The sequence below is a fragment of the Bubalus kerabau genome, chromosome 18 (genome assembly GCF_029407905.1).
Source record: "Bubalus kerabau isolate K-KA32 ecotype Philippines breed swamp buffalo chromosome 18, PCC_UOA_SB_1v2, whole genome shotgun sequence".
NCBI classification, from domain to species: domain Eukaryota; kingdom Metazoa; phylum Chordata; class Mammalia; order Artiodactyla; family Bovidae; genus Bubalus; species Bubalus kerabau.
The window spans coordinates 23,825,306-23,848,792 of NC_073641.1; the positions used below are offsets into that span (position 1 = coordinate 23,825,306).

Consider the following 23,487-nt stretch of genomic DNA (forward strand, 5'->3'; position numbering starts at 1 on the left):
GTCACTTGTAACCATTGAACAAACAAAACAAAACAAAAATCAAGGGTATCATCTGGCCTTTCTGTTGATGATAACCTCTAAAATTTCTTTTTCTCTTATATGGACCAGATAAAAAATCTCCCCAAGAAAAGCCACTGTGATGTTAAGAAGACAGAATCCAGGGAAGGCTCCGAGGTCTACTTGGTTATCCAGTATCACAAAATAGCTGCTTTGAGAGCTGCTGAGACCAATACTAATTACTGCAGGAAGCCTGGTTGGTTATTTGCCCCAATTCTAAGGCATTAAAAAGGGAATATGAAATTTTAGAGGCTACCATCAACAGACAAGCCAAATGATACCCTTGATTTTTGTTTTATTTTGTTTACTAGACTCACTCAGCCATCTGCAGCAGATTGGACTGGGAACACAGCCATTATTTTATTCAGTTTTTTGTTCTCTGGCTTTAATAAATTAATGAGGTGTTAACCAAACTCACACATGATAGACTGCAGCAAATTCACAAAGCCTGAGGATCTGTATCTGCCCTACCAATCATTGTAATCCCTCTTTTCTCCCCCTCATCAGTACATAGAATGTACTGATGTGTCAAGCTACATTAAATCCATCACACATACAAACACTAAAAGAAAAATTTTCTGCGTGTTGAAGACTAAGAGTGCTTCTTTAGGGACACTGATAATTTTATCACTTGCCCATAATGACCATATTAGCTTTACCACAGTTTCTAAGGGAGAATGATATAAAAAATTTGAGGGTGGGGAATAAGAGAAAAATCAAGAGTTCTGAATAGGATCTTACATAAGAGGAAAGATGGATTTGTTTTACTTATTCCACCCAGATCAAGAAAGCAGTGAATTTCCTAATCACCCATGCAGACCGAAAAAAGAAAGAAAAAAAAAATTATAGATTCTTTCTTGCTTAAAGCCATGCAATCTGGTCCTAGTGGAAAGAGAAGCCCTCAGATCAGACCAGTCAATTTCTAATTGGTTCTAACGAATTCTTCAACCCCCATAAAGACTGTTTCTCTTCTTGCCCCACAGCTCTCTCAAGGGACAGACTTTCTTCTTCACATTTGGAAATAACTTTCCTACCTAGTGTTCCTTCAGTAATACAATAAAATAATAAAATTATTACCCTAATAACTTTTTCTTGCTGTTTGTATTTAACACATACCTACTAAAATCAAAACATGGTGTTTTTTGAGTTCTAAGATGTATGCTTTAGAGATCAGTTTTCATAGAAGAATTATCTATCACAATCATCGATAGGATCAATAACCCATTTTTAAACACTATGAATTTCAAAATGATATGACAGGGATGAGAAAAAACTCTATCAAAGATTCAAAATTAATTTTTCATCCACATCACAACTGCTCTTAATAAAGTCATGATTACAAAATAGATGTCTACTAATGAGTCAACCACAAGGCATGTGTTAACACATGTTCATAGAAGTCCTGTGTATATGACACAACAAACAAGCAGAAAATCCATAGGTGGCTTTCTGAGTCTCATGGTACCCAGAAGGAGGAAAATCCATTTCCTATTTTATACAAAATATCATAACCTGAGAGCAAAAACATTGGACCTCAGAAGAGCAGACTCAAGTTTGAATCCCTTGGACATGTACACACTGAAATATTTTAAGTGGCCAACCAACAAGGGCCTACTGTGTAGTACCTGGAACCCTGCTCAATGTATGTGGCAGCCTGGGTGGAAGGGAAGTTCGGGAGAGAATGAACACATGTATGGGCTTCCCTTGTGGTGCAGACGGTAAAGAATCTGCCTACCATGCAGGAGATGCAGGTTTAATTCCTGGGTCAGGAGGATCCCCTGAAGGAGGGAATGGCAACCCACTCCAGTATTCGTGCCTGGAGAAGTCCATGAACAGAGGAGCCTGGAGGGCTACAGTCCAGGGGGTCGCAAACAGTCAGACATGACAGAGCAACTAATACTTTCCCTTTTGATACATGTGTATGTATGGCTGAATCCCTTTGCTTTTCACCTGAAACTATCAAAGCATTGTTAATTGGCTAAACTTCAATACAAAATATAAGGTTTTTTTTTTTTAAGTTTGAATCCCTGGTTCTGATACTGTTAAACTTGAGGCAACCTACTTTCCTGCTGTGAGTCCATTTTCTCATGTGAAAAATGGAGAAAATAATCCTCTATCACAGCGTTTTTGAAGATTAAATGAGATGATACAGGTAGGGTCCTGGTTAAAAGTAGATGTTTAATGGCTATACCCCAATACAAAATAAAAGGTTCAAAAGGAAAAAGATTTTTTAAAGTAGTGTTTATCATCTCTGGGGTTTGTTTTGCTTACCCTCCCAACTTTCTAACCTCCCAGCTTTCTAACCTCCAAGCTCATGTCCAAATTGTCATTCCCCAAACTTCTCTGTAGTGGTCAGGACTCTCATAATCACAGAATACAAATATTCAACACAAACCAGCTTAAGCAAAAAGAGACTATATATATAGGGACTGAGAAATTGAATATATAAATGGACAATGGTCAGACCATGTATGAAAAGAGAACTCTGATCCACAGCCTCTGTAGTAACCAGGAAGTCAAACCACAGCCCCTGCAGCAAACAGCTCAGGACAATCTTGGTCAATAACTTCCAACTTCCCTAATTTCTTTTTTTTTTTATTTTTTTATTTTTAAACTTTACATAATTGTATTAGTTTTGCCAAATATCAAAATGAATCCGCTACAGGTACACATTTCTTGAATGTGCTTTCAACTTAGGACCAACCAGAGAAAATCAGATATCTCCCCTAATCAAACAGGATTCTCTGCTTCTCATTAGCCTGCTCCCAGTTTCCCTAAGCCAACAATCTCTATAGTAGGGCACACATGAAGCCTTTCCAATTTCCACTGTAAAGCCTTCCCATTCCTCTGCCCACCCTGACTCTCTACCAAATACAAACACTGGTGGCTGACTTCTTTGCCATAAGCAAGCTCTGAATACATAGCCTTTGCTTGTCTTCATTTGGGTGATCTTTGTTTATCTTTCATCTTGAAAAACGTAGGAGCATGGCTGGATCCAGCAGTTCAAGTGATGTGCCCCTAACTCTTTCTACCCCCATTGCCTACTTTACCCTTCCTCTGGGTGTCAGCACTCTTCCCCTCTCTAGGGTGAGGATTCTTCTATACATGTAGGCAAAGGACCAGGCTTATATGGTACAACTTGGGAACCAGAGCAGAAAGAGATCTTTACTTCCTCAGTGTCCCTTATTGGTAACATCATCAAGCACCGTTGTCACTGAGGCCAGCCGACCCTCTCCAGCCTGAATCCTGGCCTCGGCAGGGTAGCAGCGATGCTGCACAAAGCTCCAGCTACTGGTGAGCCTGTTCCTTCTCCAGCCCCAACACCACTCACCTGTCCCCTACAAACTGCCCCAGAGAAGGCTCTGGTCAAGGTCACCAATGACCAATTTTCCAAATCCAGTGGTCCATCTATTTACACTCCTCACATTATCCAAATTGACTGTCCACTTTAACCTAGGAAATTCCACAACTAATGCCACAGCTAATTATCTTGCTTCTTACTTAAGAAACTAAAAGCAATCAATAGCAAACTGCCTCATTTTCCTATCAGTAACTACCAAACTGGCTTCATCTGTACCATGTACTCAGCCTTATTTCAATGACAGAAAATGAACTGTCCCCAATTCTATCCCAAAACCAAACCCTCCACTTGACGATCAGGCCCTCCCCTCTTACTTTCTCAAAGTCTTTACTATTAGAGTTAGTCCCTCCCTGTCCTACATCTTTAACTTTTCCTTTTCTATAGGATCATTCCTACCAGTGTATATGCATGCTGTAATATATCTATTTTTTTAAGGCAAAACAAATAAAAAATCTTCCCTTAATCCACATCCCTCCTCTAATTACTGCCCCATTTCTCTCTTCCTCCAAATGATTACTTATCTTCCTCTTCTTCAACCCTTTCCTCTTCCAACCCACTCTAATGCAGCTTTTTGTCACCACCTCATCACCAAAACTATTCTTGTCAAAGTTGATGACCTTCACCTTGCCACATTCAGCATCAGTGCAGTCCTAGTTTACACAACCTCCAGCATCATGTACACAGTTAGTCCCTCCCTCCTTCTTCACTTTCTTCATCTTTATTCCATAAAATTCATCATCTCAAGATTTCTCCTTAGCTCAGAACCTTTGCCTCATCTCCCTCGTCTTGTATTCCTGGATGATGCCCCAGGACTCCTTGTCTGTCCCTCTCTCCAACTCATGGAGACTCACTCCCTAGGCGAGGGATATGGGTCACATGCGAAATCCCACGACCCATAGTGGAAGAGTTTCCCAAATGAAGAGGGTGTTATTGCCAGAAGGGAGGTGGGAAAGCCTGCCGGATAAGCCAAGGCAATTGTTCCCACAGCCCCCTTACTAACTCAGCCCTCAACCACCCTTGCCACCCAGCAGAGGACGTTGCCTCCAGCTACACGGAAAACATCAAGGTGTTAATTTTCCCTATCCTGCACTAATCTTTATCTCTTTTCCTCCAGTTCAAAGCTACCTCTCCATTTGTTCCCTTGGTCCTGTTCTTTCATTGAGATCTTTCCATTAGCCTCTACCCAGGAAGTCCTTACCATCCTAAAAATGTTCGAGCTCCTGCCTGTATTTCTCCTCCTCTTTTTAGTCAAGCTGCTTAGAGGTACAATTCACTGTCCTCACTTACTTCCCATCGTCCCCTCTGTGCCGTAGCCACCTTGCTCCTGTGCCCACTGCCCTTCTCTGTTAACTCACCTCCTCTGACCCACACCATTTTGGCATCACTATGTGCTCTTCTCTGTACACGGCATGTAAAGCGATCTGAAACAAATAGAATAACTGAATTCTCAAAACAATAGGTCGATGCTGCCTAAAAGATAAGCCTGGAATAGAAGAGCAGAGAAATATGGTTCTAATTTTCTCATATTTTAGTTTAGAAATATATATACATAAACATTTAATTTTGATTAATTTTATGCTAAATATCCCTGGTAGGAATAATCATCTAAAAATAACTGACAAAGTAAAAAATGTTCATGGAAAACTTCCAACAGAATTTTTTTGTTAAAAAAAAAAAACTGAGGAATTGATACTTTGTTGAAAACTAAAAATTGTCCTGTGAAAAATAATCAAAAGCATGTGAAACTAGCCACACCTAAAATTTTGCATGATAAAAATTTTAAGAATTAAATTTGACGGACAAATCAATAATCCTTGACTAAATTTGGGTCTTTAATATTTTAAACAGGCAAATTGGGCTTGGTTGACATAATGACTACAAAATAAAACAATGCAACAACTGAGAACTGGTAAACTGTCTCTGTACATTTCCCATGAAAAAGAATTTCTCCAAAGGAAAATAATTTTGATGAAATAATAATGAAAATGGAAAATAATGGATTATTTTAACAATTCTGAATATAAAATTCATTTAGGCTTTGAATAGGCTTTATAGAATTAGCTCCATAAAATATGCTGTCAGGAAATTTTACCAAAGTGGGGATAATATTATTTAAAATGTTACCTTCACAAAGAATGAACATCCACAGAATCAAGTTAGCAGTGTACTTTCAATTCAGGAAGCGTTTCTTCATCTACCACACTAGTTTAACCATTTGCATACTTTATTTATTTATTGGCAATTACCACTTTGGACTGAAATTACAAACAGAATGTAATTTAGTTTACATTACATTACATTGGGCAAAGTACTCTTATACATCTTTGCATCCACAGTGACTAATATAAAGCCTGCTGCTTCTGCTAAGTCGCTTCAGTCATGTCCGACTCTGTGCGACCCCAGAGACAGCAGCCCACCAGGCTCCTCTGTCCCTGGGATTCTCCAGGCAAGAATACTGTCTAGCATTTGTAAATGCCCAAAGGTTGTCTAACAAAAATGCATTCAGTAAGTGAATATCTGAGGAGAGGATTTTTCAAATTTACTCTACATCAGCCTTAAGGATGTTAGAGTATCCCTGAGATTCTCTTGGTTTCCCATTTGTTTGCCACCTCATGGTTGATAAGTGTCTGCTGTAGTTGCAGAATCACATTCAAGTTCAAGGCAAGAATAAAGGGGCCACCTTGAACGGTTTCTTTTATAGCAAAAGCATTCCAAGAAGTTGTCCCATAGACTTTCAAGGATGCCCCACTGGCCAGAACTGTGGGGCTACTGCTAAGTCGCTTCAGTCATGTCTGACCCTGTGCAACCCCAGAGACAGCAGCCCACCAGGCTCCCCCATCCCTGGGATTCTCCAGGTAAGAACACTGGAGTGGGTTGCCATTTCCTTCTCCAACGCATGAAAGTGAAAAGTGAAAGTGAAGTCGCTCAGTCGTGTCCAACTCCTAGCGACCCCATGGACTGCAGCCCACCAGGTTCCTCTGTCCGTGGGATTTGCCAGGCAAGAGTAGTGGAGTGGGTGCCATTGCCTTCTCTGAGAACTGTGTTTAGAGCCATCCCTAAATGGAAGAGCAAATGCTATCTTCTCTTGCCCCCTGGTGAAAAGTGTAAAAAAGACTGAGAATGACTGTGGTTCGGCCAAACAACATCAGCCATATTGTGACCCTCAGCAAATCCTCATCTACCCTGTTCCCTGAAGAAGAAGAAGAAAAAGAAGAATAGCAATACCTTTATATAGCACTAACCATGTGCCAAGGATTATTCTAAATGCTTCACACCTATTAATTAATTTAATCCTCACAGTAACTCTTTGGGATTCAATTATCACTATTTTATAGATGAAGAAACTGAGGCATAGATAGGGTCAGCAGTTTATCCAAAGTCACTCAAAAAGTAACAGTGTCAAACACACAATTTGACTTCAGAGTCCATGCTCTTAACCCAAACACTCCGTGGATTCAAAAATAGACTCATGGTGAGTGAGTCCCTAAATACGTAGTCACTGCCCAAGGCAGCTGTTGGCAATCTTTACTGCACTGTAGCAATGTCACCTAGTAAACAGGCCTTCAAATACCTACTTTATCTTTCAATGTCTCTTTGAAATGCAGCCCCAGCACGGGGTAACTTTTTTAATATGCATTAAAATTCAAAACTTGTCCTGCTGCCTGGTTTATTTTGAGTCTGTTATCTTTCATCATACACATTGGCACATGAACCCCATCCACATTGCAGGCATGACAGGGAAGTCTTACAAATGAGGTCCCAAGACAACAGTAGCCATGTCCTTATTACAGGCCTGTCTTCCAAAATGGGGGACATATTCAAATTCTCACTGAGCCCCTGAGGCTTCGCTAATGACTAAGCCTATTTCTTCTAACTAGGATATGTTCAGGAAGTTCAAACGTCCCCAGATAAATTTTCCTTGGAGCTGCACATATGGCAATGAAAAGAAAACAAGGCCAAATGATAAAAATAAGATTTACCTCCTTCAGAGAACCTAAAAAGTTTTCTCTTCCCTAATCACAGCCAAGTGATATTATATCTGAAGTATTTCTTTGTCATGGGAATTTTAATATAAAGAACCAGGAATTAATGCCATTACTTTCAATTGTTAAAGAGTTGCTATGTATTTTCAAATTAAAAATAACTTTTTTCTTATAACAGAAGCCATATATATATGAATATATATGTATATATATAATAAATATCAGAGAAGGCAATGGCACCCCACTCCAGTACTCTTGCCTAGAAAATCCCATGGACAGAGGAGCCTGGTAGGCTACAGTCCATGGGACCACTAAGAGTCAGACATGACTGAGCGACTTCACTTTCACTTTTCACTTTCATGCACTGGAGAAGGAAATGGCAACCCACTCCAGTGTTCTTGCCTGGAGAATCCCAGGAACGGGGGAGCCTGGTAGGCTACCGTCTATGGGGTCGCACAGAGTCGGACACGACTGAAGTGACTTAGCATAGCATAGCATAATAAATATATATATATATTCATTGGAGAAAATTAAACCAAAAAAGTAAGAGAGAAAGAATTTTAAAACCCACAATCAGATCATTCATAGAAAACCATCATTAATATCTTGGTATATGATATATATGATATTCCCACATCTATATGGGAATATATTATATATACATATATATATTTCCAACAACACAACTCTACACATGAACATCACCAAATGGTCAATGCTGAAATCAGATTAATTATATGCTTTGCAGCCAAAGATGGAGATGTTCTATAGAGTAAGCAAAAAACAAGACTGTGGCTCAGATCATCAGTTCATTATTGCTAAATTCAGGCTTAAATTGAAGAAAGTAGGGAAAATCACTAGGCCATTCGTGTATGACTAAATCAAATGCTTTATGATTATTCAGCAGAGGTGATGAATAGATTCAAGGGATTAGATCTGGTAGACAGATTGCCTGAAGAACTATGGACAAAGGTTCATAAAACTGCAGGAGGCAGTGACCAAAACCATCCCAAAGAAAAAGAAACGCAAGAAGGCAAAATGGTTGTCTGAGGAGGCTTTACAAATAGCTGAGGAAAGAAGAGAAGCAAAAAGCAAGGGAGAAAGGGAAAGGTATACCTAACTGAATGCAGAGTTCCAGAGAATAGCAAGGAGAGATAAGAAGACCTTCTTAAATGAACAATGCAAAGAAGTAGAGGAAAACAGTATAATGGAAAAGACTCTAGATCTCTTCAAGAAAATTGGAGAGATCAAGGGAACATTTTATGCAAGAATGGGCACAACCAAGGACAGAAACGGTATGGGCCTAACAGAAGCAGAAGAGACTAAGAAGAAGTGGCAAGAATACATAGAACTATACAAAAAGGTCTTGATGAGCTGGATAACCATGATGGTGTGCTCACTTACCTAGAGCCAGACATTCTGGAGTATGAAGTCAAGGGGGCCTTTGGAAGCCTTACTACAAACAAAGCTAATGGAGGTGATGGAATTTCAGCTGAGCTATTTCAAATCCTAAAAGATGCTGTCAAAGTACTGCACTCATATGCCAGCAAATTTAGAAAACTCAGCAGTGGTCACAGGACTGGAAAAGGTCTTTCCTTCCTGATCCCAAAGAAGGGCAATGGCAAAGCATGTTCAAACTACTGGATAACTGCACTCATTTCGCATACTAAAAAGGTTATGCTCAAAACCCTTCAAGCTAGGCTTCAGCAATGTGAACTGAGAACTTTCAGATGAACAAGGTGGGTTTAGAAAAGGTAGAGGAACCAGAGATCAAATTGCCAACATTAGTTGGATCATAGAGAAAGCAAGGGAATTCCAGAAAAACATGTACTTCACTGACTACACTAAAGCCTCTTACCGTGTGGATCACAACAAACTGTGGAAAGTTCTTAAAGAGATGAGAGTACCAGACCACCTTACCTTTCTCCTGAGAAACCTGTATATGGGTCAAGAAGCAACAGTTAAAACCTTATATGCAATAACTAACTGATCCCAAATTGGGAAAGGAGTACATCAAGGCTATATATTTGTCACCCTGTTTATTTAACTTATATGCAAAGTACATTATGCAAAATGCCGGGCTGGATGAATCCCAAGCTGGAATTAAGATTGCTGGGAGAAATATCAACAACCTCAGATATGCAGATGATACCGCTCTCATGGCAGAAAGTTAAGAGGGACTAAAGAGCCTCTTGATGAGGGTAAAAGAGGAGAGTGAAACAGTTGGTTTAAAACTCAACATTCAAAACACTAAGATCTTGGCATCCAGTCCCATCACTTCATGGCAAATAGAAGGGGGAAAAGTGAAAGCAGTGACAGATTTTATTTTCTTGGGCTCCAAAATCACTGCTAATGGTGACTGCAGCCATGAAATTAAAAGAGGCTTGCTCCTTAGAAGGAAAGGGATTACAAACCTAGACAGGGTATTAAAAAGCAAAAACTACATTGCCAAGCACTAAAAAATTGATGTTTTTGAACTGTGGTGCTGAAGAAGACTCCTGAGAGTCCCTTGGACTTCAAATAGATCAAACCAGTCAATCCTAAAGGAAATCAGTACTGAATATTCACAGGAAGGACTGACACTGAAACTGAAGCTCCAATAGTTTGGCCACCTGATGTGAAGAGCTGACTCATTAGGAAAGACCCTGATGCTGGGAAAGATTGAAGGCAAAAGGAGAAGAGGGCAGCAGAGGATGAAATGTTTAGATGGCATCACCAACTCAATGGACATAAATTTGAGCAAGCTCTGGGAGATTGTGAAGGACAGGGAAGCCTGGCATGCTGCAGTCCCGGGGTCACAAAGAGTCAGAAATGGCTTAGTGACTGAACAACAATAACAACATATACATATATATAATAAATCCCAGGTGGTTTCCTATTAGGCTCCATATTAACAACTAATGTAATTAGATAGGGTTAGTTCTCGGCTTCCAGGCAGTATCATTGATTACTCAGCCTGGGGGAGTATAGATGGGATTGAACTGGAGGCAGACTTTTAGCAGGAAGCTGATAAGAGCAAAAGGAGATAAAGGTACTGAGTTGCAGGCAAGGATCCTTAATCATAGGCTATACCCAACAGAGGTAAGGCCAATTCCATTTGTGCCCTGAGAACCAGTGACACTTGACATAGTGGTAGTATCAGGGACATGGATCATTTCAGGAATTCCACCTGATAAGCAGATGGGTAACAGAATGGGACCAAGCCCTGAGACATGGTAGCACTAAGGCTACCAACACCAATGGGCTGTTTTCAACCTTCTGAGACACAAAGCAGGGCTACCTCCCCAGCAAGACCAGGATCAGAGTAGGGTGAGAGTAGCTCGGAGATCCAGACAAGGGTAAGGCGGCATCAGGACGAAGAATGACTTTCAGGTTTCTGGTTTTGTGCAGCTGGATAGATTCTGGTGCCTTTTACTGAGAAAGGGAACTTAGAAGAGTCCAGCCTGAGAGGGGAAGTGGCAAGCTTACCTTTGCACATGTGAGCACGGGTGCCCTCTGGAAGATCCAGACAAAAATGCTGAGAAGGCAGTTAAATAACAGGTGGATCTGTGTATTCATGAACAGCTCTCTGGCCAAGGGAGACAACGTCCAAGAGGCAAGAATTGCCCTGCCCTGGGACTGGGTTGAGCGGTCCCCACTTACACTGCGGATCAAGTCCAAGGATATGCCTCTGTATCCAGGGATGTTAGTAATGATAGTGGTAAATGCCATGATTCCATATTTAGTGTTAATATTATGACAGCTAGGATTTATCAAGTATCTATTACGTGTTAGGCATAGGATTATCTCATTTAGTCCAGACACAATCCTCTAAGGTGTGAACCATCAACATTATTCTCTCCATTTTAGAAAGGAACCTGAGTCGGAGAATTGAAGCAGTAGAACGTCACAGATGGTAAGCACAGAAGCAGGACCCAACCCAAGTGTGTCAGACCTCCAGAGCTGAGCTTGTACACACTGACAGCAACCTGCTAGTAATAAGCTCACAGGAGGGACTGGCAGTCTGGGCTCAGGGCAGAGTTCAGCCCAGCACAGGGGCACTTGCACCATCTGAGTGAGGAAGGCAGTTGAGGGAAGCCAGAGCTGGGAACTTAGCAACAGTGACAGCCTTGGCATGGGAGGACATTTGGGCAGATAAGTTAGGCCTTTCGTTGCTGCTGGTATTATCTTGACACAAATTCCTCCATTTTAGCACACTTGGGATAATGTGGAGATATATAGGCAGAGCCTAATGATTAAGCTAAAATAAGTGTCTCCCTAAATCAGTGGTTATTAAATTTTATATGCTTAAGACTCCATAGGGAGGTTGTTAAAATTCTGATGCTACGATCCCCCCTCTAGAGACTCTGATTCAGTAGTTCTGAGGTCAGTGTTTTTACAAGCCCCAGGTGATCTGGTCTGGATGGTATTCAGATCATACCTTGAGAACCTCCTGGAAAAGCTTTCTCTTCTTGGCCTTTTATCAAAAACAGCTCCAGTGTCCCTGCTAATTCTCACGAAGTCTTATCTATCTATGAAGAGGAAGGAAGTTTGCAATGACATGCAGCAACACTTACAGGAGGTGATAGCTACATCTCAGACCCTTTCACATTGCCTGTATCCCCGCTCACAGTAAAATACCACAAGGACCCTCTTCTCTACCACAAGGACCCTCTTCCCTATAGAGCAAAAAGATCTCTGGCATCCTCTGACAGGTTAAAAATGCTCAGAAATGATCAATAGTATTGGGGGAAATTTTTTCATTGACTCAAGAGAGAGAAATCTCAATTGATGATTTCAGTTTTTCAATGGAATAACCAGTTCTCTGACCCTTGAGACGAAGTGCCCAGAAACCAGAATTCCGAATGTCAGTTCAATGAGAGGCCCTCTTCCTGGTGGGTGGCAATGAGACAATTTGGGGTGGATGACAGGTACACAGTCCTTCTAGAGCTCTCAGGTGAACACATGACTGCACGGTGCGCTGACTCCCAGGTGTCTCTTTTGCTATTTGTCTGTGGCTTTTCCCCAGCTGGCATATATCGATTCCTTTTTTGTTGTTGTTGGCATATCATCACATAAGGTTGAAAACTATGTACCTGAAAACACAGGTAACTTTATTTCATCTTTGTAACATGAGTACCTATCCTAGTAGGTTCAAATACAAATTATGTCTACCAGTCTGCCCCCCACAAAAGTCAAAGGTACAAACAGACCAAACATGTGAGGGCATTCAAAACTGAAAAGAAATAAGATGAAAACACTGGCTTTAGTTCTCCCAGTGAAGCAGCCAGTACCAGTGAGCGCTTACTTGGCTAATCAGAACACAGGGTCTTATACACAGTGCTCCTCAATGGTTCTCAAACCAATGGATTGCAAAAGGAGTCAGCACCCAGAAACTTCTATAGCAATTTGACAATGACATGCCACCCAGGTGCACAATTAGTGGACTCATCTCCTTGAACAAGCTATGGATCAGTCCAGATATGGAGCTCACCTAGTGAATTTCAGGTTGGGTGAGATGAACATCAGCACAAGTATGTGAAGGATCGGAAAAAACCAACTTGGTCCTGTGTCTCAGAGGGTTTGGTACCAGGAGACATGACACCTAGCAACACCGTGGAATAGTGAGGCTTCATCAGGGGACCGAACTCTAGTCTCAAGATGTAAGGGCCCAAATTTCCATTATAGCAGATGGCTTTCTCCAGCTGCCATTTCTCAAGTCCCATTTAAATGATTTTATGTTCCAGAAGCAGTGTTGAATACTTACAAGAAAACTTGTACAACCTTGGTTTGAAGACTATGGGTGAAGATAGGAAATGGCCTTATGAACCAGAAAGCAAATTCCTGAACATCAAGCACAATCTTAGGCAGGAGAAGGAACCGACCCAGGACAGAAAACAAAAGCAGACCAAGATTAAGTGACAACTTTCACACCAGAAGTAAGCCAGAAGCGAAAAGGGCAAGCTATCCAAACATGCCTGCATCCTTGATGGAGTCATTCCCAGGAGCTATTCAACTTGTGAGAATTCTTTTCTTCACGCTCACAACAGGGTTCAGAATGTGAGGCTTGGGGTCTGACTTTGAATCCCAGCTCCAACATTTACATGTGTGCCCTTGGGCAAATGATTTAACCCTGCTAAGACTCATTTTAATGAAGAAAATGAAAATTTTTTCTTAAATGATCATAATAATAATGGTCAGTAGTATTAAAGGATTCACTAAATGTGAATTACTCTTCTAATAATTTATAATGTAATATTTCTTTTAATCATAACAGTACTGTGATAAAGGTATTATTATTATTATCGTCCATTTTCATAGCTGAGAAAACTGTCTTGATTACTTTCAAGACCTGTAGTGCAAAGCAACTGTCTTTTATATTTGAAAAGCTAAAATGCATCATTTAGACTCTCAAAAGGCAACCTACATAGATCATCTATAGTTCTCATAAAACCACAAGTGAGATCAATTACTAATTACTCCAAGCTCCCTTTTCTATGATGTTTCTTACTGCCTATTTTTTAAGTCCCTGGAGGAAGGGAGAAGATATATGTTTATACTTACAAATTCATATACTAAAGGAGCACATGGGAAAGAGGGAATGGTGAGTGTATCCAGTAAGGATCAATACATTGCTGAGGAGAGAGGGAGGAAGAATTATTTTCCACTCTATATCCTTTTGAATCTTTTCTAATTTAAAACCATAGACACATATAATAATTTAAAATTCATTTAATTTTTAAAGAAAGAATGCTCAGGATGATTTGGTGTAATGTGAAAAATATTAGACAAAGATCCAAGAGATCCGGATTCTATCGCTTATGTACTATGAGATCATGGCGAGACACTTTATATCTTCTTGGATTTCACAGTTGTAAAATAAAGAAAATAATGCCTCCCAAAACACCTCATGGGGTTTATATGAGGGTCAAGTAAGATTACAGAGGCAAAGCTGCTTTCCAGAGGACAAAGCATTACACAAATGTAAGATATCCTTATTGTTATTGGAATCCATCCTCCTCAATTGTTTTGGCTCCTAGAACACAGAAGATGGAAAAGTTTGGCTTAGAGAATCAGGAGTCATCTATCAGCAGAGTAAATGGTGCAGGTCAAACCCCTCTCTACTTTATAACATGCTTCACTTCCCACTCCTCAATCCCCTCACCAAGCACAACAATATCCTAGAGATGTGACAGGAAGAGCTAAGAGCAGGAAGCCAGCAAACAAGAGTCCATTGTGGAGTTGACCATCCATAGGGATCTCACCCAATAGTTTTACTTTTTGGACCTCAGACCTCTGGAGTTTGAGAGCATCTATTATTCACTGGGGATGCCTCAACATCTTGGCACTAATGACAACTACTACTGCTAAGTCGCTTCAGTCGTGTCCGACTCTGTGCGACCCCATAGATGGCAGCCCACCAGGCTCCCCCGTCCCTGGGATTCTCCAGGCAAGAACACTGGAGTGGATTGCCATTTCCTTCTCCAATGCATGAAAGTGAAAAGTGAAAGTGAAGTCGCTCAGTCGTGTCCAACTCTTAGCGACCCCATGGACTGCAGCCCACCAGGCTCCTCCATCCACAGGATTCTCCAGGCAAGAGTACTGGAGCGGGGTGCCATTGCCTTCTCTGATTAATGACAACACTTTGACCTAAACATCACCTCCCCATATCCTACATCGATAGATGAGATGAATTCCAAATGGAGAAACATGCCATTGCCAATAAGAAGAAAGGTGAAAGACCCAGCTCTAACTATCTGACCTCTCCAACCACCAAAGGAGGTTGTGCAAACAAGAAGAATTCCTCATCACAGATGGCCCTGTCATTAGATAGGACAACCCATGATGTCAGAGAGAAAAACACCAACCACGGAGCAGTTTTTGAACAATCTAAGGACTTCACACTTCTAGCGCTGGAGCTGAATGCTGTGGGCAGCCACCCTCAGCTCCACTAAACAGCCCTCTTAAGTCTCTCAAAAGTTCTTATTACATGAAGACATTTCTAAACCATCATCTGAGAGGTTCTCCTTTCTAAAAATTCACATATAACAGCACCGTAAGAAGCTATTTCGCTTTTACAAGCTTTGCCTTGTCAGAGTAAACCAATACTTAGTAAGCATTTATTGTGTATCAGACTCTTTCAGACATGTAATCTTGTTTATCCCTTGAAACCTACCCCAAAAAAGCCTCAATTAACCCTGTTTTATAGTTAAGAAACCTGAGGTTCTGAGAGTCCTAACAGAATCTGTTCATAAATGTCCAGCTAAGTTCTGAATCCAGGTCCCCAAATACTAGATCCAGAGTTCCTTTTCCTTATTCTGATGCCCCCAAATTAAACTGACCACAGAGTACTCTCCAACACTGAAACGTTGTAAGTGAAATGTTTGGCTATACTATAGAAAGAGCTAAATTTAAAGCAAAATTCAGACTGTAAATCAGATCGTTCAAGTTAAGGCATAAGCTTAAAATATATAAAGGCCTGACGCAGTGCGGGCGATGGTTGAACTTCAGCTGAATTCTGTCACATCAGTGCCAGAGGAGATTGTGGCCCCTCTTTGGACCACTGTACGCTGTTGTGCAGGTTGCACACTGCATAATAGTAAGCTTGGATGTTGCCCCCTAGAGATGTCAGTATACATCCTCAGCAACTGTCCACAGCACTTTACTTTCTCTTGGATATCACTTGCAATTGTGACTACAAAATATTAAAATGTAATCCTGTTTGGAAAGATGAACTCCCAAAATTCCAAATCCAGGAAGTTTAATCATTATTTAAAGGCCCAATATGAAAAAGAAAACCCCCCAAAAATTAGATTTTAACACTAATTTTAAGCCTGGAGATTATCTACAATTTACTATTCAGAGAAGAGTTGGAGGAGCCAAAGAACACGAGATGTGGAAATGATCACATCACTGCTTTATTCAGATGAACACAAAAGCCAACACACCACTTTCCAAATAAACCATCCTCCTTATCCCAGTCCTAGAGCTCCAAACCCCCCGAAATCAAGCCCTTTTACTTATTCGAACCACAGGATATGCAAAAGAGGTCAGGGAGTTATATCATTATTGTCACATCTTTGCATTTATCTTCTGAAATTCAGGGCTGAGGAACTGAACCAGAGCAATCCCAATTTCCCACTTCTCTATTGTTGTAGAGGATACTATCTCCCATGAAGATTACAGGATGTATCTAGACTGGAACCATCAGGGTTCTGTGGGCAAGCAGATGGCACACTTGAAATAAGATACTGTAAGGAACATTTACTTACAAAGCTACAGGTATAAGGGGAACCACAGGGACAACACAGTAACATGAGGCTTATTAGTAGCCAAGGTGTTAGGCCTAAAGAGGAGAAAAAGAAGTTACTAGAACCTAGAAGGAGAGAATGTATACAGGCCATATCTTGAGAAGAGCTGTGACTCATGGATGGATGGATACAGCAATCCAAGCAACCTAACAGCAGGGAACCCCGGAACAAATGCTGGACCTCATTCATCCCTCTCCTCTGATCTGCTGGGACTCCATACTGAACAGACACAACTGGAAGCCAGAAGACAGAGATACCCTTTGTGTGAACCATGTGGTTGGTGTTCAGTCACTAAGTTGTGTTTGGCTCTTTGAGACCCCATGGACTGTAGCATACTAGGCTCTTCTGTCCTCCACCACCTCCCAGAGTTTGCTCAGATTCATGTCTATTCAGTCTGTGATGCTATCTAACCACCTCAACCTGTGTTGCCCCCTTCTCCTCCTGCCCTCAATCTTTCCCAGCATCAGGGTTTTTTTTAATGAGTTGGCTCTTCACATCAGGTGGCCAAAGTCCTGGAGCTTCACCTTCAGCTTCATCATCAGTCCTTCCAATGAATATTCAAGGTTGATATCCCTTAGGATTGACTGATTTGATCTCCTTGCCGTCCAAGGGACTCTTAGAGTCTCCTCCAGCATCACTATTCAAAAGCATCAATTCTTTGGCTCTCAGCCTTCTTTATGATCCAACTCTCATATCCATGCATGACTACTGAAAAAAACATAGCATTGACTATAAGAACCTTTGTTGGCAAAGTGATGTCTCTGCTTTTTAATATGCAGTGGGATCCATATGGATCAGCTTCTCAGAGCAGAGCCAGATCAGGGTTAGGACAGGAGAAAATGGGGGAGAGAGGTAAGGGGAGGTGGTAGGAACCAGGTGACTAAAGAAGGAAGTCTGAAGGGGGCGTAGGCCCACCCTCCCCTGCCCCCCTGCAGGCGCGGCCCCGCTGGGGTCCCCATTGTTTGCAGGGGCGGGGCAGCGCCCCCAGGGAGCAACCTGAGGGCCAGACTGCGGGCCGGAAAGGGCAGCGCCCCCGCCAGTGTTCGTGAGGCTGCCCACGGAAGGCTGACACCCCCACGAGAGCTGTCCAGTCCTCTCGGCCCACGGGCTCGGACAGCTTTGGGTGGCAGAAGACTGGGAGCAAAGAAAAGAGGGTTTTCCTTGCCAGTGAATCCTGTAGGGTACACTGCCAGTCTCTTGTCTTCTCTTCACCATGGCTTCTTCTGATATCCAGGTGAAGGAACTGGAGAAGCGTTCCTCAGGCCAGGCTTTTGAGCTGATCCTCAGCCCTCGATCAAAAGAATCTGTCCCAGAATTTCCCCTTTCCCCTCTCAAGAAGGATCTTTCCCTGGAGGAAATTCAGAAGAAATTAGAAGCTGCAGAAGAAAGACGCAAGTCCCATGAAGCTGAAGTCTTGAAGCAGCTTGCTGAGAAAGGGGAGCGTGAGAAAGAAGTGCTTCAGAAAGCGATAGAGGAGAACAACAACTTCAGTAAAATGGCGGAAGAGAAGCTGACCCACAAGATGGAGGCCAACAAAGAGAACCGAGAGGCGCAGATGGCCGCCACGCTGAAGGACAAGCACATTGAAGAAGTGCGGAAGAACAAAGAATCCAAAGATCCTGCTGATGAGACTGAAGCCGACTAACTTGTTCTGAGAACTTTCTCCCCCTCCCCTTCCTAAATATCCAAAGACTGTACTGGCCAGTGTCCTTTTACTTTTGCCCTCCTGACAAATATTCTAGAAGCTGATGTAGGACTGTATAAGTAGATCCAGACGGTATGATGTTGTTTTAGGGGCTAAAGGGGAGAAACGAAAAGTGTTTTACTCTTTTTCTAAAGTGTTGAAGTCTTTCTAATGTAGCCATTTTTCTGGTTGCATCTTTTCTACTTCAGTACACCTGGTGTGCTGGGTTAATGGCTAGTCCTGTATTGGCTCCATAAAAACATGTCTGTGAAACGAGTATGTAGTGGCTTCTTTCAAATTGTTAGATGCTGAATATCTGTTCGCTTTTAAATCCCAATTCTGTCCTGATCTTACAGATGCTACTGTACTTGAATGGTTAATAAAACTGCACAGTTCTATTGGTGGCAGTGGAAAAAAAAAAAAAAGAAGGAAGTCTGGCACAGCACCTGAACTATCTTTAGAATAAATGCACCTTAATAACATCTCCAGGATGGTGTGATCACTCACCTAGAGCCAGACATCCTGGAATGTGAAGTCAAGTGGGCCTTAGGAAGCATCACTATGAACAAAGCTAGTAGAGGTGATGGAATTCCAGTTGAGCTATTACAAACCCTAAAAGATGATGCTGTGAAAGTGCTGCACTCAATATGCCAGCAAATTTGGAAAACTCAGCAGTGGCCACAAGACTGGAAAAGGTCAGTTTTCATTCCAATCCCAAAGAAAGGCAATGCCAAAGAATGCTCAAACTACCACACAATTGCACTCATCTCACATGCTAGTGAAGTAATGCTCAAAATTCTCCAAGCCAGGCTTCAGCACTATGTGAACCGTGAACTTCCAGATGTTCAAGCTGGTTTTAGAAAAGGCAGAGGAACCAGAGATCAAATTACCAACATCTGCTGGATCATGGAAAAAGCAAGAGAGTTCCAGAAAAACATCTATTTCTGCTTTATTGACTAATGCCAAAGCCTTTGACTGTGTGGATCACAATAAACTGTGGAAAATTCTGAAAGAGATGGGAATACCAGACTACCTGACCTGCCTCTTGAGAAACTTATATGCAGGTCAGGAAGCCACATGGAACAACAGACTGGTTCTGAATAGGAAAAGAAGTACTTCAAGGCTGTATATTGTCACCCTGCTTATTTAACTTATATGCAGAGTACATCATGAGAAACTCTGGGCTGGAAGAAGCACAAGCTGAAATCAAAATTGCCAGGAGAAATATCAATAACCTCAGATATGCAGATGACACCAGCCTTATGGCAGAAAGTGAAGAGGAACTAAAAGGCTTCTTGATGAAAGTGAAAGAGGAGAGTGAAAAAGTTGGCTTAAAGCTCAACATTCAGAAAACGAAGATCATGGCATCCGGTCCCATCATTTCATGGGAAATAGATGGGGAAACAGTGGAAACAGTGTCAGACTTTATTTTGGGGGGCTCCATCTGCAGATGGTGACTGCAGCCATGAAATTAAAAGATGCTTACTCCTTGGAAGGAAAGTGATGACCAACCTAGATAGCATATTAAAAACCAGAGATATTACTTTACCAACAAAGGTCCATTTAGTCAAGGCTATGGTTTTTCCAGTGGTCATGTATAGATGTGAGAGTTGGACTGTGAAGACAGCTGAGTGCCAAAGAATTGATGCTTTTGAAGTGTGGTGTTGGAGAAGACTCTTGAGAGTCCTTTGCACTGCAAGGAGATCCAACCAGTCCATTCTGAAGATCAGTCCTGGGTGTTCATTGGAAGGAATGATGCTAAAGCTGAAGCTCTAGTACTTTGGCCACCTCATAGGAAGTGTTGACTCATTGGAAAAGACTCTGATGCTGGGAGGGATTGGGGGCAGGAGGAGAAGGGGACAACAGAGGATGAGATGGCTGGATGGCATCACCGACTCAATGGACATGAGTTTGGGTAAACTCCGGGAGTTGGTGATGGACAGGGAGGCCTGGCGTGCTGCAATTCATGGGGTCACAAAGAGTCGGACACAACTGAGCGACTGAACTGAACTGAATAGCATCTCCATCCATTTCTGACTCTGTTTTTCATCTTCATGCACATGGCCCATTAACAGACTTCTAGATTTTAATTAATCTGGTTTTTTCAATTTTGAGGGCAGAGATCTAAAGTCATCTTCACAAATACAATCCACACTTAAGCCATTTATCCTTTAGCACATAGCCCCTGGGAAAATCATATTTGAAAAGGGTATTACTTTTAAATAATAAAGATCATATTTATTTTTATTTGTGGAAAAAGGCATGTTTAAGTCCTTTCAATTCTCCTTGAAGAAAGTGCTATAAATTACTCCCTCCAGCTTGCCCAGTAAGGCCATGAGACACTGTGATCTTGACCACTGGGAGTTTGATGGAAAATAATGACATTGCTTGGGTCACATGTTCCTGTTTCATTAAACTTTCATTTGACTGCACCCTGATTTCTTCCTGGAATCACATTTTAAGTCCTCTCCTCAGTTATTCCACCAAAACTTGGAGGTAAAATGTCCAATTAACTCAGCTAAGGAGCATTGTCTGCCCAGGCATCAATCCACTCTCCATTCCACTCCAAGCCACTCAGGGAGCACTTGGGTCCCTCTAGAGCAGGGGTCCACAATCTCTGGGATCTGATACCTGATGGTCTGAGGTGCAGCTGATGAAATAATAATAAAGTGCACAATAAATATAATGCACTTGAATCATCCTGAAACCAACCCTCCCCTTCCCAGGCTGAGGAAAATTTGTCTTCCATGAAACTGGTTCCTGGTGCCAAAAAGGTTGGGAACCACTGCTCTGGAGACTCCCATACCTCATCAAGCCTCAAAATCAAAACCTTTATAGTATGTGGGCCCAGGGGAGGGGGAAAGTTGAGGAACACATCCTCCACCAGCCTAGGGATGAATGCTATCCCTTTATTTGTTTCTCTGTAAACTTGACAGAGAGGTAGGACTAAGGTCAATAAATGAACTGTCGATCTGGAAACAGCACTCTAGGAAATACCGTGTTTCACTGAATCTGAGATGTCTAAGAATTTGTAGGCCACTTCATTATTTTATTAACCACTGAGAAAGAAAAAGTACCACCAATCAGTGACACCAACTCCCTGCTTCTTTGAAATTGACTTATTCTAAGGGCTTTGAGAACTCCTTCTGCCCTAACGGGCATCACTTGCTCTGTTCAGGCAATTCTTCTGCACACATTTCAGTAACACAGCTCCAGCTACTTATGGGCTCTTTCTTTCTTACATCCCATAAAACCCTTGAAAACTATGAAATTGCAGCCATTCTGCCAAGATGAATATTTGCTTCACCAACATCAAAATTATGCCTCATTGCTCTGTTTTGTGCCTTTGTGTACACAATTACTTGGTTCCAGACCTGAATCATTATGTAAACTTTCTGAAAATATTTTAAACAGCACTAAGTAGTACCCACAATGAGCATAACTGAATTAAAATGAGGATTCTGTGACCAGCAATGACCAAGTTCATACCTCCCCAGGAAACAGCAACCACTGCCTCACTGGTGGCAAAAATAAAACCCGCCATTTGTAAATCATCTTAATTTTGGAGTTGCTGAAACACATGTGGGAAGGGGGCAGGGCACATCTTACAATCATTGAAATATTATATATGTTTCAATATAACTATGTTTTACTGGCTAGTACTGTATAGTAAGGGTACATTTTGAAACATTTGACCTTAGAAGGTATGTGGGTTGTGTTCCAGTAGAAAATAGATGGCATACATAAAAAGGGGTGATTAAGGGAATTTCATGAAGATATTATTTTATCAAGGTATAAGTAGGGTTAAGGAAAAACAGCATCTCTGGCAAAACCGAAAGACTGCTATGACCTTTAGGCCTCAGAATGTAATAGAAAAGGGTTTATGTGAACCCAGAGAAACCCTCAGTGTAGAAGAGAGTCATTCAAACAGGAGCAAAGCCCTTTGGTAGAGGAAGGCAGCTTCTTCCAGGCAACCAGACAGGCAGGGAGTAGAAAGCATAAAAATCCTGACCCTCTGTCCATCTGTCCTCCAGTCTCCCGCCTTTGCCCATGCCACATCGGGGGTGGAGGTCACCCACAGAACCAGCCCCCCAGGCCAGAGGGCAGGGTAGACTTTGGAGTGGGGGTGAAAGAGAATACCCAACACTGAGGGTTCACCAGAAAGCCAAAAAGCTTTAAAGTGAGGGATTTTGTGGTCGCCTGATAACACTTTTATGAGCAAGGTAGGCATTTCATAGCTCCTAGAAGAAAATGATTATGAACAGAAAGGACCTGAGATTTTGAACTTGATTGCCCATTTGTCTGAGTGTCAGATCAGATCCAAATTTGTATTCTGAAAAAAAAATCTTATCTCTAACTCTAGCTGCTTCATCCGTATAAGATTGAGATAGGTAAATGGTAGCTAGACAGATATAGACAAACACAGGCTACCTCGCCTTGTCCCCACAGGCAGCGCCAAGTGACTTGGATGAAAACAACCACAGTTAGAATGAGATGAGTTTAGTGGCTCAAAAAGCCAAATATTTTTTTTAAATTGAAGTATAGATGGTTTATAATGTTGTGTTAGCTTCTGGTGTAAAGCAAAGTGGTTTGGTTTTGTTTTTTCAGATTCTTTTCCATTTTAGGTTATTTCCATTATAGGTAATTATAAGATACTGAATATAATTTCCTGTGCTATTCAGTAGGTCCTTGTTGTCTGGTTTTTTTTTTTAACTTTTTTATTTTGTATTGCAGTGTAGCTGGTTGTCAACATTGTGATGGTTTCAGATGAACAGCAAAGGGACTCAGCCATACACATGTATCCATTCTCTCCCAAACTCCCCTCCCATCCAGGCTGCCACATAACATTGAGCAGAGTTCCCTGTGTATACAGTAGGTCCTTGTTGGTTATTTATTATAAATATAGCAGTGTGTACATGTTGATCCCAAACTCCTTAACTATCCCTTCCCCCAATCCTTTCCTCGTGGCAACCATTCTCTAAGTCTATAAGTCCCCTTCTCTAAGTCTATAAGTCTGTTTTGCAAAATAAGTTCATTTGTATCATTTCTTTTTAGATTTATCTACTTTTACACAGTAGTTTGTGTCTGTTAATCTCAAATTCCTAATTTATC

At 41.5% G+C, this 23,487-nt stretch overlaps 1 protein-coding gene across 1 annotated transcript; it reads left to right on the forward strand.

Moving 5' to 3' along the window:
• The first annotated feature begins 17,898 nt into the window (after positions 1-17,898).
• LOC129633307 (stathmin-like) lies at positions 17,899-18,336 on the forward strand. Its single transcript, XM_055555231.1, has one exon. The coding sequence runs from the start codon at positions 17,905-17,907 to the stop codon at positions 18,334-18,336; it is 432 nt and encodes a 143-aa protein (XP_055411206.1). The 5' UTR covers positions 17,899-17,904.
• Positions 18,337-23,487: the final 5,151 nt, after the last annotated feature.

What these genes read in the sequence shown, in the direction of transcription:
- LOC129633307 (XM_055555231.1), top strand. Translation starts at nt 17,905, where the DNA reads ATGGCTTCTTCTGATATCCAGGTGAAGGAACTGGAGAAGCGTTCCTCA.